Source organism: Oculina patagonica, chromosome 6, assembly GCF_052425735.1.
Source record: "Oculina patagonica isolate OP01 chromosome 6, crgOcupat, whole genome shotgun sequence".
Classification (NCBI taxonomy): Eukaryota; Metazoa; Cnidaria; class Anthozoa; order Scleractinia; family Oculinidae; genus Oculina; species Oculina patagonica.
In genome coordinates, this window is record NC_135763.1 from 23,776,230 (window position 1) to 23,790,968 (window position 14,739).

A 14,739-nucleotide genomic window follows, 5' to 3' on the forward strand; every position below is an offset into this window, starting at 1 on the left:
TTAGGTATGACATAGTTAAAATATTAAGAAAGGAGCATTGTGGTGGAACAAAAGGCCACGCAAATAACAGCTAAATGGTACAGAAAAGTGTTGTTCGTTTACGCTTTCAAGTTTTAAATAATGTCACCCTTTCTGTTACTTTATCAGCATGAAGATGAAAACTACTCGATGAAAATCAGTGTTTATTCTACTGTATTGTTCGAAAGTGATTTCGAATAGACACTGAGTGTTAATTAAGTGCTCTGTTTTGATAGTATATTGGATTCCTATCATAGTGATATTTTTTGTTCACAAATGATAGTTTTTGCAGTTCAAGGAAAAGCGTCTAACAAATCGAACACTGATCGTAAACTGGTTTTTGTTGCCAACAATTTATTAGCTGTATGTAAAACGTACCTCATGCGATTTAAAAACTGACATAGAAAACCAGATTCGTTGAAATTACCATGTCGTCTTTGGTTTCGTTGTTTGGAAACAAACCTCGTTTTCTTCTAATGACGTGATATTGACTTTTAGCCAATATACTAAATAGGCCTACTTCATGTCACGAAACGCATGAGCATGAGATTTTTGCTTCCCTACCAAGCAAGATAATTAACATTCTCCGATGCGATAATTAAACATTCTACGATGCGTTTATTCAAAGGTCACGAAGTTTTGAGAAGTTAAAATGGTAGAAAACTAATAAGTGTATCTCCGAGTAACATTAAGAAAGCGTTTGAAGTCATCATAAGTTCGGCTTCACGCTACAAATCTGTATTTATATCAAGAGTTTACAGCTTTTGAGAAAGAACAAAAATCTTATTATTATGTTACATAATTTATTACAACTCTCTCTAATATTAGAGATTCTAAGATTTCACTCAATCAAACTAACTCTTTTGCCACATTTGTTATAGTTAAGTGTCAGCGTGGTGGAAAGTTCATCCGTTGTTTTAGTATGTACTGTTACACGAACGCCCCAGAATTACTCGAACAAAATACATTGCACAAAAGGGCCATCTTTTTAAACTTTTTAAAAAAGTTATCCACACACAGTTCATCAAAAGTGCTAAACTCCTGCCCGTCATTGAACATCGAGTCATGAATTTCACCAACAAACAAACAAAGAAACAAACAAAAACAAACAGATAAATTGTCTGTATAAACAATAAATATGACCCTCCACGGGATCTTGGTCACTTTGGTGGACAATGGAAGTTATAACATTACTTTTGTTTGTTAGTTCACAGAGCACTATTGAAACCATTTTTGAAACAGTGGCAGTAGTTTGCGTAATTACGAAAATTGCAATTGGTGAGCTAGCAAGTTCAAACCACTTGCATTAAAAATCTCTCAAATAACCAAGGGGACGCTGCCTGTAATATGAGATATCGTTTTGGTAAAATAAAATTATGGATTTCAGTAAAAGTCGTCGAAAGAAATTTCACATGCAGTAAATGCGACACAACTTTGGAAAGAACCTCCTAAATGTACATGTATAGATTTGTAGCATTCGCTCTCCTCTATTAAAAAATGCATTTTGTCGTGTCATTCAACTATGACATATGGACCAATCAAGGGCACTTTTTTAAGTGACATCATCGTCCATCCATTTGACGCAAGCCTCTGTTCGCAAGTGGCTTCATTTATCGTTGGTTGACGGATTTAGCTCATATGACGCGTTAGACGAATATTAAACCACTGGGGTCGTCTATAGCTACGGACTGCCAAGGTCTATCAAAGCACAGTTATTTACACAATAGAATTAAGCAAGGGGAGATTTTATATTTGTTAAAGTATTAAGTATAGAAGCTATCTAGATCATCTGCTCCTGCCTGAAAACGTTACGTAAAACAACAGCGGTGTATTCTTGGTCTTTTAATTAATGTGTAATCATTTGTTGGGGTTAAAAGCCATCGACATAATGACAACAATTACTACAATTTTTTAATTGCTTAGGCAGTTAGGCAGCTGGCCGCAATATCGCCCTCTTATTAATTCCAATTGATTGACAACTTCAACAATATAATCCAATATCAGGACGTCAAACAGGTCTTGCGTGAGGTACTGTATTATTAGTAAATGATGAGCTATGAAGAAAGCGGAAGATAATTGGAAAATTATTGAGAAAGAAAAAGAGGAGAATGAAAAACAGATAAGGGTTCAAAAAACTTGGGCTCGGGATCGTAATTATCAACCTACATTGAAAACTAAATGAGGGCATCAACTGGTCGTAATTAATTCTGGGTGTAACAAAAGATGAAATACTTATAGTCGCTGGAACAAAGCTGATATAGCAATATCAATTCTGAATACCAATGTTCTAAATAAAACATTTCGCCGCTCTTGGTTTCATTTACTTTTTTCTTGACGTTCCCTCTTTTATAGCGTACCAGCGTTACGATGTGTACATTGTCGCGTAATAAAAAAAAGAATGAACTGTTTTACTTAGAGCGTTTAGACGACAAAACGTACTCCTGTAATATGTTGTTATTTTTAGTTCATTTTCATACGTCAAGTTTTTAAGTATTGCACCAATTAACATTTATGTTGATTATATTGTATTCAAAATGCTGGCTTATTCATTCAAAAGCTTGATGAGATTTTTCCTGTCACACTAAATACAATATCTAGACTTTCCTTTTCGTAAACAGTTCTGTGTTTTGTGTTAAATTACGGAGTGGAAATAATAAAATCACTTGGTGAAATAACCTCGCAAGGTGAAGATCACTAGCCTCAAAGAAAATGGCGTCAAAAACTCTGCTTCTCATTTGCCTTGTGGCTTTATTGAGACCGCTCTGGGGTGCTCCAGTGCCAGTGCCAAATGGTAAGTTGACGTCGCTTCTGTTGATTGGTAATCAACTCATAATGGCATGGCTTACAAAAGCGTCAAAGACGAACATAAAAATTGTCTTGTTAGAAAGTTCTGTGTTTTTCAAACTGATTGTAGCGACAACTTCTTCTTTAGCTACCTGTATTGTAGAATTAATTGATAACTGAGAATCATTCATGCAGGTCCATCGACGGAGTTGTTACGCTTTCTTTTCTTGACGGCATGTCATTGGATTTGGTTTCTTTGTTCGAATTTTAAAAGCTTTAATGGTCTTCTGTTTTCTTTAAGCTTTTTAGAATTTCGTTATCATTTGGTTTGCGTTTAAAGCCAAAGTTCAGATAACAAGATGTTGTCGCCCGAAATGTACTCGTACCTCCAGGTCAATATTCAGTACGTAATCATTATTCGCTGCCACGTATCCTAGCGGGAAGGAAACTCTTCTTCGCTGAGATAAAAATTCAAGTATACAAAAAAAATCGTGTAAGAAGGCCTTACCTAAGTAGTACATGAAATTTTCACGCCATTTTTATGTATACATTTTTCATAATAGAATAGGCTTATTCATTGCCCGTTTAACCCTCCTTATTAGGAAAACTAGCGCAACTACTTCATTTACTTTCGCGTAGTATGTCGTCAATATTTTACTTTTGTTTTGCTGTTAAATGCACAGTCGAGCCATATAATCGCGAGTAGCATATTTACGGTACTCCTCGAGAAAGCGTAACTTACTGGTTATTTTGTCCTTTACCTACAATTGTATTACACGTTGTGATATCTTGAAAAATTAGCTGTATTCCTCAACTTATGAGAACACGCACTTTTATTAAAGATACCCCGAATTTCGTTAAAAGTTTGATGTTCGACTTGGATAGAAGGAAATCGATACAGCTAGATAGAGCACCTTAGAAATAGTAGAATAAGTTATGCGCATTGCACGCAGATAGAAGATTTGCCCGTTTTATGGAGTTGTTAGTATTGTAGCCTGAAAAGTGCGAGCGGTTCTACCCAGACTGTTAGTACACCGATAGTGATTCCTTTGACTTTTTTAGTGAATATCCAAGATGTGAGCTATATTCCAAATGTGAATAGGATTGAACTTTATGAGATAGCTACGATAATCGCGCTTAGTATTCTTACTGTGAAGTGGACATCAGTAGGAAAATGACACTCTTTAATCAAAGTATTAAAAGCACATGCAGTTATGACTTGACGGTAAGCTGGACGCACCAAATTTTGGTGCGATCACCTCTCTTGCATTCTTGATCGATTCAAATTTTATAAAAGGAACAAAACCTCAATTTCTATGCCTGTATTCTCACTAGCATCATTTGGTGACTGGTAGCAAAGGTTACTAGCATCATATTTGGCATCGTCATTTGGTGACTTCGATCGAATGGTCGCGGAAAACCTCGCCTGGGGCTCGTGTTCTTTGTGCGCATGGCGAGAGCGGAATGACAAGCTAGGGTTCTTTCTTGTCTTTCTTATTCTTAAGAAATTTCGACTCTACGAAAAATGCGCTCTCGAAGTTCTCTAAGAAGAGAGTGCTGCTCTTTTCAGTGATGCCAACTTCCTTATTACAAATATCCTCATGATCAGTACAAATTGGAGAGTACCAGAAAATAGGAGTCATGCCTTTATATATCAATGCACTTTATGCTATGCCCAAAATGACCTTTAAATCGACGAAAACTTAATATGATAGTTTGCTAAGGTAGAAAAACTGAAACCACACTGAATCCACACTGAAGGATAATAGTAAGAGAAACAGCAAACCGACGAAGATGAAGAAAAGTTTCCCTTGTTGATGGGTTATTAGCTCTGTTTTACATTGTATCACTTAGAAGAGGAAAATAAGGCAGAAGACTACGCTGCCGAAGATTATCCGGAGATGGATGAGGAAGTCGACATGGATCAGAGCATGGATGACGAAGACGGTGACTATAACGACCAATATGATGACGAGGATTACGAAGGTACATTATCTGGTGACAATTACTGACAGCACTGTAAGGTTTCATGACCCTTTCATAGACTGCTCACCTTCCAATACTTTACATGCTTTAGCAGCTCACACGTAACTTATAACGTATAAAAAAGTGCCCCCTAGCAAAATGTGATTTGGTCCCTGGCTTGCTCAGTTGAACTTTACGTGGAGTATTGTCCATGTTTTGGCTTTGTAGTGAGGATTGCTCACGCAAGCTCCATACTTCTTCTTGACAACTGCCAGTGTTCTTCTACTTGTGAGCCGTTTACAACGGAATCAAGTATTTTACTTCTAAGAGTGGACTTTTCCAGAAATAATCGGTTAGCATGATGCGGTATTGGCGGCGAATTATGGGGGAGGAACTGGCAAGCGACGTATTGTGGAAAAAAAATTCCAGCAAAAAATACTTTCACAGCAAAAGAAAATATAATCGTCATTTCAAAATCGTAACACATGCCTCATTCAATTTTTCTCTGTTGGTTAAAAAACATAACATTTTGACAAATAATTTGTGAAGGTAAGGAGTTTTTAATTATCTGTACATCTCCACTGTAATTACTTACATGTTTTCATCAATTATTCTCTTCTTATCATTTAATTTACAGTTAAATATAAAGGGTTGTTACTGTGTGGTATATTTTGCAAAATAAGGCATCCTGTTAGTCTGATCATTAACAGGGCACAATCATGAGCATGATTTCGAAAAGTCAAAAGCTAAAAATAATGGCATAGTTTTGTTACAAATTAATATCTAAGTTAATAAGGGTTGTTATCATGAGTTACACTGGCACAAGGTTTTGATCTCGCATTAAGAAAGTCGTGTGGACTTTTCAAAATAATGTCTATGTGTCTTCGGAAATCACTCAAGTTATTTACATTTTACTTGCTCTCTCCTCAGCAAAAAAACCCTGATCTTGGTCTTTAGGCGAATTTTGTTGGGAATGTACTTGGTGATGATATTCTTTAGCAAAAAATAAAGCGATTGCCTTGATAGTACCCGCAACTTTTTAAAGATAGTGACATAAAACTGAAGAGCAAAAGTTTTCTTATCTTAAGTGTCTCGCGTTTTAACGTTTTTCAACAGAGTACGATCCTGATGACGTTCCAGAAGACGTACCAGAAGAATATGAGGACATGTCTGAAGAAGATGACCTTCCAGAGGAACTATATCAAGATGAATACGTAGAGTAATGGAAAGAGCGTTAGATACAAGGTACTATTGAACTTAGCTGAAGTTCAAAGGAAACTAAAGTACGTAAATTCATCGATAATATCAAGTCGCAATAATAAAAGGGACAAAAATAGGTCACTCTAGGTCAGGTGATTATCGGCATGCGAACAAATTCAGTTGTCTTAGAATTTTATTAAGCGTTTTTTTTAACTTTTAAAATAAGGATTTGAAACTACACAAAAACGCAAACTTGATATTTCGAAGTTCAAATGTGTGTATTTTATGGTACGTGTTCGACGTGCTCTTATAATTCTGATTGATCACCTTTGCGTGCCTTCATGTAGTTTACTACATAATACTCTCGTATTAGTGTCTTGCGTATTGGTATCTGCACACTAGGCGCCAAATTCTCTCCGAGAAGGAGTCACGATCGAGTTCACTTATGATGGCAATTCTTACTGACTTGCTATCACAGTGGCAGTTACAAGTAGATGTGAAAGATTTCCTTGAATAATACGCCAAATAAAATGTTGTTATATAATATAAATTAGCTTTTCAGTCTCGTAATTTTAAGACCCAAGAGAATCACTCAACGAAGCGTGACCTACGCCTTTTTAAACAAACGATACTGTGCTACGCACTAGCTAGTGTTTAGATATTTTTCATATTACGTCATTTGCTTAAAATATATACCCCAAGCTAAGTCCAGTTTACACGCTATTCTTTTCACACTTTTGTATCTTTATATTACTTTCATGATTGTGAGGAAGTTTTGTAAGTTTGCTGCATTAAACGTTAGTCCATGACAAGACAATACATGATTGCGCCAAGTCTTCGGAATTGTGGCTTGTGGCGATATAAGTTAATCCAACAAAAAATAAGTAAGGGCTATTTAGTTTTTTTCCGCTTTAATTTACACCGTAAGGTCAATAAATTTGGTCTTTTCAGTTTAGATTTTTTATTTTGAAAAATTAAAGACCCCGTCGATATATGTCTTGCATAAAACGAACAAAACAATAAATGCAAAACCTTTCTGCGATCCGTTCAACTACTTTTAGTTATGTAGTGGACTATATTTTCATATTTGAAACTTATGTGCAGTTTTCTTCATATCTACAAAAGCCAATACAACAATGGCTTATGGTGATGCATGACGATGCATCAACATGGCGCAAAGAGACGCCATACGTAGCGAAAAGGTTGAAACGTCAAATTAAACAACACCATTTTTTGAAACGAAATCGAATGTAGCCGGCACAAAAGGCAACAATTCACTGACAAATTATGAGGGGAAAAGCGAATAATGTGGAAAATTTCCCGTTTACAAGAGAATTATAAATAATTTTAATAATAAGTAATCGTTTTTATGTATACGTCTTGCATAATATGCAATCACTCTATCGCCGTATTTCCCTTTATGGCTGGATGGATTTATGTTTTTCCCACCAAAGGTGGATGCATTAATATAGCAAAACTAATGAGTTTGTTTTATTTTCAGATATCTGTCTTGATACTAATTCAACGGAGCAAATGAAAGAACCTATAATTTTTTGCAAGGAATATTATCTAATAATGTATCTTTGGTGATCAATCAACTGCTTCATATTGTTTGTGTTCTTTTCCACTTTAGTGCATGTCTGCTCCCTTGTAATTTTATGTAAACTAATAAATAAAAATATCACCGAAACAGGAGGTTAATTATTCTTTGTGTTCTGCTTTGCTCAGGAATACCGGGAGTGTGTCTTGTCTTGTCCTAGGAAGCAATGGATGCGCGGTTGGTTGTCTAATTTCAGTAAGCTTAACAAGTGTCCCTTGTGACCTAAATACCCACAGATATAGTTTGAGGGCCAGACTTTATAAATAATAAAAAAAACATGCATATAGCAAACTTCAATGCTTGGAGCAAAACTTTCATCTGTTTTTGCCTTTGAAATACCCGGGAAAATACGAGCGACTAAACATTCTATCTCTGAATGATCTAGATCAGTCAGGAGTCACAACTTTTCATCTCAGTGACCGGGCTGAAATTCCTTATGTTAGTAGAAGACAAAATTCCTCCCGTTACCGGGCTCACATGAAGAGTTTTAAACCATTGGGCCATCCTGTTGGACCATTTTATGATAACATTTTGAAGAAAAGATAGATGGAAGTCAAACTGTTTTCAAACATGCACAAAAATTTGAAAAGACGTCGCCTTGTTAAATAGTCTTTTCGGCAAAGAAATGACAAGACCCGACAATGGGGATTAGAGCGTAACAAGCAGCACTACACTACAAAATTAGATAATATTTATTGCATAAGACTTTCGCTTTTCATTTTCTTAAAGGTTAGTTAGTGGCAGTCAAATGGGTCTTGGCCAACATCGGACGTGAATATAAGTAATATAGGGTGTAGCCTTATGGACTCGCATGTTTATTAATGGTCAGTAAAATGTGTAGTGATTGGGTTCTTTGAATTATGCTTGCACGAATATTTTCCATATGGACAGTATATCATTTAAATTTTGAACAATGAAAAAAAAATGTAAAAAAATGGTAATAGCAGGTTTACATGTACCTACTCAATTTTCCGCATAACTAGGTTTTTGGCAATACCTGCAATAAAAGAACGGAAGGAACGAGGGATTATACCAGTATTAAAGTCTCGGCACACATGGGGACATGTCGCAGCGACATGTAGCAGCGACAAAATATTGTGTCGTACACACTGAGGGGACATGTAACAGGGACGTGCAGCGGGGACATGCAGCAGCAACAAAAACACAATATGAACACACGCAAGAAAATGTAGCGGGACATGACCCAGGGACATGTCGCAAGCGCAGTGACATGTTCCCTCGTGTGTACTGATAGTTTTTGTCTCAAGCAACACGAATGTTGCAGTTTTGTCCCTGCGACATGTTGCACAGATTTCAACTCGTTGAACTTCGTGCAACATGTCGCAGGAACAAAATGTTGCAGGAATTCGTGTTGCATGAACCAAAAAATTATCGGCACACACGTGGGGGACGTGTCGCTGCGACATGTCCCTGAGTCGTGTCCCCGCTACTTTTTTTGCGTATGCTCTTATTGTGGTTTTGTCCCTGCTACATGTCCCCGATACACCCCCGCTTTATGCCCCTTCAATGTGAACAACACTTTTTTTTGTGGCTGCTACATGTCCCTGCGGCTTGTCCTCGTGGGTGCGAAAACCTTTACTGCCATTAATATTTTAGAAACTTTATAATACCTTATTTTAAAGCCCTGCAAAAAAAAAAAAAAAACTCAAAAAAAATATAATATAAAATATACCTTATTTTGGGGGGTTTTTTTTTTCCCTAATTTTCAAAGGGGTTTTTTTTTTTTTTTTTTTTTTTTTTAATATTATTTTTTTTTTTTCCCCCAAAAAATATTTTTTTTTTTTTTTTTTTTTTTTTTTTTTTTTTTTTTTTTTTTCCTTTTAATTTTTTTTTATTTTTTTTTTTTTTTTTTTTTTTTTTTTTAAAAAAAAAAAAAAAAAAAAAAAAAAAAAAAAAACCTCCATTAATAAAAAAAAAAAAAAAAAAAAAAAAAATTTTTTTTTTTTTTTTTATATAATCACCCCCCACAAAAAAAAAAAAAAAAAAAATATAAATTTATATAAAAAAAAAAAAAAAAAAAAAAAAAAAAAAAAAAAAAAAGATCAGATTATACCATGGGGATTGAACCCTGTATTATTCGAATAAAATTTTAAAAGCTTTATTTGAGGCGGACTATAAACTACTTTCGGATTGTCCTCCAACCCCTAGCGCAGCCTGATCTGAACGAGACTGGCAATGATAAAGGGGATTTGTATTTAACATTTTAATATAGTGACTGATGGATCCTCCTCTAAGTAACTTCCATTTTAATAACTGTAAAAAAATTTTGCCATTTAGAGCTTCCGCCAATGAAATACATGTACAGAGTAATGGATGCATAATGACTGTTCATATGAGACATGCGAGCTTAGAAGATTTAACTCGTACCAGTCTGACTCAAACAGTTCATTCCTCCGGTGCTTCAAGGACAAGAGTCCAGCACAGCAAGCACAGCAGAAAGTAGTTTCTTGATTTGTAGCAAGTGAAACAGCATCATTACCATCTTTCTTAATTTATCACCATGAAGCAGCATCGATTTTCGGTTCAGTCATCCTCCTCCTCTTCTTCCTCTTCTTCCTCTTCTTCTTCCTCTTCTTCTTCCTCTTCTTCTCCTTCTTCTTCACCCTCCGGTTCCTCTGTTTCTTCAGGAGCTTCTGTCGCTTCGGGAGCTTCAGTTTTCTCAGGTGCTTCCGTTTCTTCTGGGGCTTCCGTTGCACCCGGTGCTTCAGTTTCCTCAGGTCCTTCCGTTGCACCCGGTGCTTCAGTTTCCTCAGGTCCTTCTGTTGCTTCCGGTGCTTCCGTTTCCTCAGGTCCTTCTGTTGCTTCCGGGGCTTCCGTTTCCTCAGGTCCTTCTGTTGCTTCCGGTGCTTCCGTTTCCTCAGGTCCTTCTGTTGCTTCTGGTGCTTCCGTTTCCTCAGGTCCTTCTGGTGCTTCTGGTGCTTCCGTTTCCTCAGGTCCTTCTGTTGCTTCCGGGGCTTCCGTTTCCTCAGGTCCTTCTGTTGCTTCCGGGGCTTCCGTTTCCTCAGGTCCTTCTGTTGCACCCGGTGCTTCCGTTTCCTCAGGTCCTTCTGTTGCACCCGGTGCTTCCGTTTCCTCAGGACCCTCTGTTGCTTCCGGGGCTTCCGTTTCCTCAGGTCCTTCTGTTGCTTCTGGTGCTTCCGTTTCCTCAGGTCCTTCTGTTGCTTCCGGGGCTTCCGTTTCCTCAGGGCCTTCTGTTGCTTCCGGGGCTTCCGTTTCCTCAGGTCCTTCTGTTGCACCCGGGGCTTCCGTTTCCTCAGGTCCTTCCGTTGCACCCGGGGCTTCCGTTTCCTCAGGACCCTCTGTTGCACCCGGGGCTTCCGTTTCCTCAGGTCCCTCTGTTGCCCCCGGGGCTTCAGTTTCCTCGGGTCCTTCTGTTGCACCAGGGGCCTCCGTTTCCTCGGGTCCTTCTGTTGCTCCAGGTGCTTCCGTTTCCTCAGGGGCTTCTGTTGCCCCTGGTGCTTCTGTTTCTTCTGGAGCTTCGGTTGCTCCCGGCCCTCCAGTTACCTCTGGCTCTTCAGTTGGATCTGGGGTAGCTATTTGGAAATAACAATGGAATGGAAGAGATGAGAAACACTTTATTACCTCTGTGTCGTGTGAAACTAAATAGCAATAAAATTTAAATCATTTAAAAGACTCACAAAAATGCTTAATTTATTTTATTTAATGAAAGAGGGAAGAAATGAGTGATTTATCCGAGTTGAAGAAAGTCAAATTTTGCTGAGCCCTAATCAGGGATAAGATGCTTTCTCCTTTCCTTTTTTTTTGTACCAACAAATTTTCCAAGAAGATTCATAATTTAATTATTTTGTGGAATTCTTCGTTATGGAAAACTTTATATTTGTCTTTTTCATATCTTATAGTTGATAGTCTCTGTTAATTTACTTTTAAAGGTTTGCAAGTGTTCCGCCCTAAGAGATAATTTTGTCCCTTTTGTTATTATCAACCTTTCTAACCGGTTTGGGTGGGTGCAATTTGCCACTGAAGTCTTGGACTTGGACCAAAATCACGCAGACGCTGAGTGATGTCACCCATTGACGTCATCGGTGCGTCAGGAACTTAAGAGAAAATACCCCAAGTATCATATAAATCTATGAAAAAGTTTTAAATAAACAGAGCAGCAGGGGGTTTTTCAGTAGGAATGAACTGACTTGGTTGATATATTAAACTTGCGGTGACTTGCAGTAACTTGCGGTTCTTTAAGTGTTGTAGCTAATTACTTGATCACGTAAGTTACGTGTTTAACTTCTGTAATTTTCTGTATTGAAAGAGCTTTGCTACGATAATTAATCATATTTCAGTGTATCTAACGAAATTTCCGTAGTATGAAAAAGCAAACAAGCCGTGAGAAGCTGTGACGGCTGTATGGAAATGTATTTGAACGACGATGCATGATTAAAGTAGGATGTTTCTTCGCCAAGCTAAAATGACGTTGCGCGATTGATGGCTTTCCATGACATTCTTAATTGTGCATGGCCTGCTGTGAAGATTTGACGACATTAGAAGCAATTAAACTATAATTGCCATTGTCATCATTTTTAGCTTTTGCTGGACCTTTCAAGGAACGCACAAACGAACTACGGATACCGTTCGCTTGAACACAACACGAATTGTACCTTGGAAGGCTATTATCATCCAATTATGTAATGATTCTAGTTTAAATAACTTTGTGTATGTTACAGTTTGCGAAATACCAAGATTGTAGAAATTCAAAGAGCTGTCAAGCTACACTTAGGCCGTAGGCCGAGTGCAATTCTTCAGTCAGAGGAATTTTTACATGTTAAAAAATATATTGTGCATTTGGTCAAGTCCTTTACTTCCATTTTGGCGAATATAATTGGTTACTTGCGTAAATAATTTTTTTCACGAAGCGAGAGCTTATGCCAACTTATGTAAGTATTTTGCGCTCTCCAAACAGAGCATAGCTTATTTGTCTACAAACGAAAACTGTGTTTTTCCATCATTTTGTAAAAAAGAGGAATATCGCCGAAAAAGTTCGATTGCAAACTTATGGTCAACTAAGTAACAGCTAAGCAATCTTTTCAACAATTTATATTGTACAAATGCTAGCCTTAAGTGAAGCGAAATACTGGGTTTACTCTCCATCGGTAAAGTAACTTATTGTGTTCTCCTTGAGGCGAATCTGTCTTTATCAAATGATTGACGGCTGGACGGTTAAACGAGGTAGAAACTTTAAAAAGTTTTTGAATAAAGAGAATTACACCCTGTAAATGGAAAAGAATCCCTTAATTGACAATTAAACCTGGCCGCTATTTTCCAGATTTTGACTGAACAGTGAAATAGTTTAATGACTTTAGAATGTCTTGCAATCAGAAAATAAAAATACCCATCGATGTTAATGTGAACCCTTGATCACTATTATATTAAAACAACTAGATTGATTGTTCTCGTTTTTTATGACGCGATTCTTGTTTCAAGCTGCAAACTCATTGACTATGCTCTCTTAGAAAAGGAGAAGAAATAATGAAGCTTTGTTAAATAATTATATTATTTTACTGCTTACCTGCCTGTTGAGGTAAAGGAACACCCGAAAGCTGTCCAACAAGTGTAGCAAGGCAAAGAAGGATGAACGTTTTCGTAAGCATCTTCTGGAGTTCAATCGCTCTTCTTAATAATACTTTTCACAATGATGTCTTGAAATTGTATTGAGCAATTTATAGGAAAAATGAATCATGCTTGTAGCTTCTACTATTGGTTGATGAAGGAATGAAATCCAACGCTATATTACCGTTATTAAGCACTTTAATTTTAGAACTAATCAAGACCTCATCAAAGCACGTGAGAGATTTTGACAGCGCGAGTCATTGCTAGTTATAGTTATATGACGGAGTAACTACGTAATTTTTCAGTAATTTTGGTTTCCATGAATGATATTCAGCCCGTCAGAAATGTCTTTGTGACAGTGATCTGACAAACTAATCTTTGATTAAATGGTGTTGCTGGCTTAGGTGAACTATTTGAATACAGTAATCAGCCGATTGATTCGTAGAGTAAAGAAGTTTACTTTTTCTATTTTAGAGGAGGGGTGGCCAATTGTAAAATGAAATGTAACGTCAATTATCTCAAAAATTTAATTGAATGCCAACAAAAGCCAAATATTTTTAGGTAAAAAGCGCCCGTATATTTATTAAGAAGAAACTTTCTAAATTGAATGACACAAATTCCTCTCAATACGATCTTTTTCTACGTAATTTCAAACGTTATGAAGAGAGAAGTACCGCTTAGCTCATAAAATAACATTTTTTTCTTTAGGTGCAATATGTATCTATATCCGACGACCCTCGCCAACTACCAAACGTTGGCTTTTACTGTTTTGGACCGCGTGATTGGTTGGCGATAGGTGGATTATATTGGCTGTATTTGGTTTTCGTAATTTTTTCGAGCCTTGATAAATGCAATGAAATTTCATAGCGATTCAGATAAGGTGTTGAAGTTAAAATAGAAAGCATTAAATATTGATATAACGTCCACAATACAAAAAGAAAAGTATGTAGTATTAGTTGCAAGTTTTTCGTCACTTTAAACTCGAGCATCCTTATATTGTCATTACAAAGCATTTTTCGATGAGTATGAGTGATGGGAATGAGCGAAAAAAGGAGATCTAATACGTAAAGAAAGCGTGCATATATGACATATATCTGTTTTGTGTGTTGCCCGAAGCTTATGCCATGATGCATCTAGAAGTATCGCTACCCCCCCCCCCCTTTGACAGGATGCTAGTCCGTGATAGGTAACCCCACGACCATTCTGTAAGATTTCCCAAACAGTGACAAATAAACTCACGCGATGAACGCACTGACGTTCAGATCGCACTGAAACTGTCTTGCAATAAAAAATGAGCCGAAACTATTTTAGATATATATATTGCACGCAGTGCCCCTAGATTATTAATGACGTAAAGAAAACCTTACCCTCGCTTTCCTTAACTTCGGCGGCGTATAGAATACATTAATATTTGGTATTTGGATAAATGATTTTCAAAACAGAAAGATTTCTACCCGCGCTAGCGTTAAGGAGAGCATTCACATAGCTCGTCACTTAGCTTATTGTGTTTCTTACAACTGAAAAGAGCAGTATTAAAGCCGTTTATACTACAAGCATGGGCGGATACAGGGGGGGGGGGGGGGGGGGGG

At 37.1% G+C, this 14,739-nt stretch overlaps 2 protein-coding genes across 2 annotated transcripts; one reads left to right on the forward strand and one right to left on the reverse strand.

The window, feature by feature from the left end:
- Positions 1-2,602: 2,602 nt before the first annotated feature.
- Positions 2,603-7,657, forward strand: LOC144657202 (uncharacterized). Its single transcript, XM_078517517.1, has 4 exons — positions 2,603-2,809; positions 4,657-4,788; positions 5,884-6,012; positions 7,469-7,657. The coding sequence occupies exons 1-3, from the start codon at positions 2,728-2,730 to the stop codon at positions 5,988-5,990; spliced, it is 321 nt and encodes a 106-aa protein (XP_078373643.1). The 5' UTR covers positions 2,603-2,727; the 3' UTR covers positions 5,991-6,012; positions 7,469-7,657.
- Positions 7,658-9,626: 1,969 nt separating this feature from the next.
- Positions 9,627-13,221, reverse strand: LOC144657149 (uncharacterized). Its single transcript, XM_078517457.1, has 2 exons — positions 13,110-13,221; positions 9,627-11,121 (listed from the first exon to the last, which is right to left on the reverse strand). Exons 1-2 carry the CDS (start codon positions 13,189-13,191, stop codon positions 10,112-10,114), a joined length of 1,092 nt encoding a protein of 363 aa, XP_078373583.1. The 5' UTR covers positions 13,192-13,221; the 3' UTR covers positions 9,627-10,111.
- Between the last annotated feature and the right edge of the window lie 1,518 nt (positions 13,222-14,739).

What these genes read in the sequence shown, in the direction of transcription:
- LOC144657202 (XM_078517517.1), top strand. Translation starts at nt 2,728, where the DNA reads ATGGCGTCAAAAACTCTGCTTCTCATTTGCCTTGTGGCTTTATTGAGA. An exon ending in TCCAGTGCCAGTGCCAAATG is followed by an intron (nt 2,810 to 4,656) that starts GTAAGTTGACGT and finishes TGTATCACTTAG; the next exon opens with AAGAGGAAAATAAGGCAGAA. An exon ending in TGATGACGAGGATTACGAAG is followed by an intron (nt 4,789 to 5,883) that starts GTACATTATCTG and finishes GTTTTTCAACAG; the next exon opens with AGTACGATCCTGATGACGTT.
- LOC144657149 (XM_078517457.1), bottom strand. Translation starts at nt 13,191, where the DNA reads ATGCTTACGAAAACGTTCATCCTTCTTTGCCTTGCTACACTTGTTGGA. An exon ending in TCCTTTACCTCAACAGGCAG is followed by an intron (nt 11,122 to 13,109) that starts GTAAGCAGTAAA and finishes ATTTCCAAATAG; the next exon opens with CTACCCCAGATCCAACTGAA.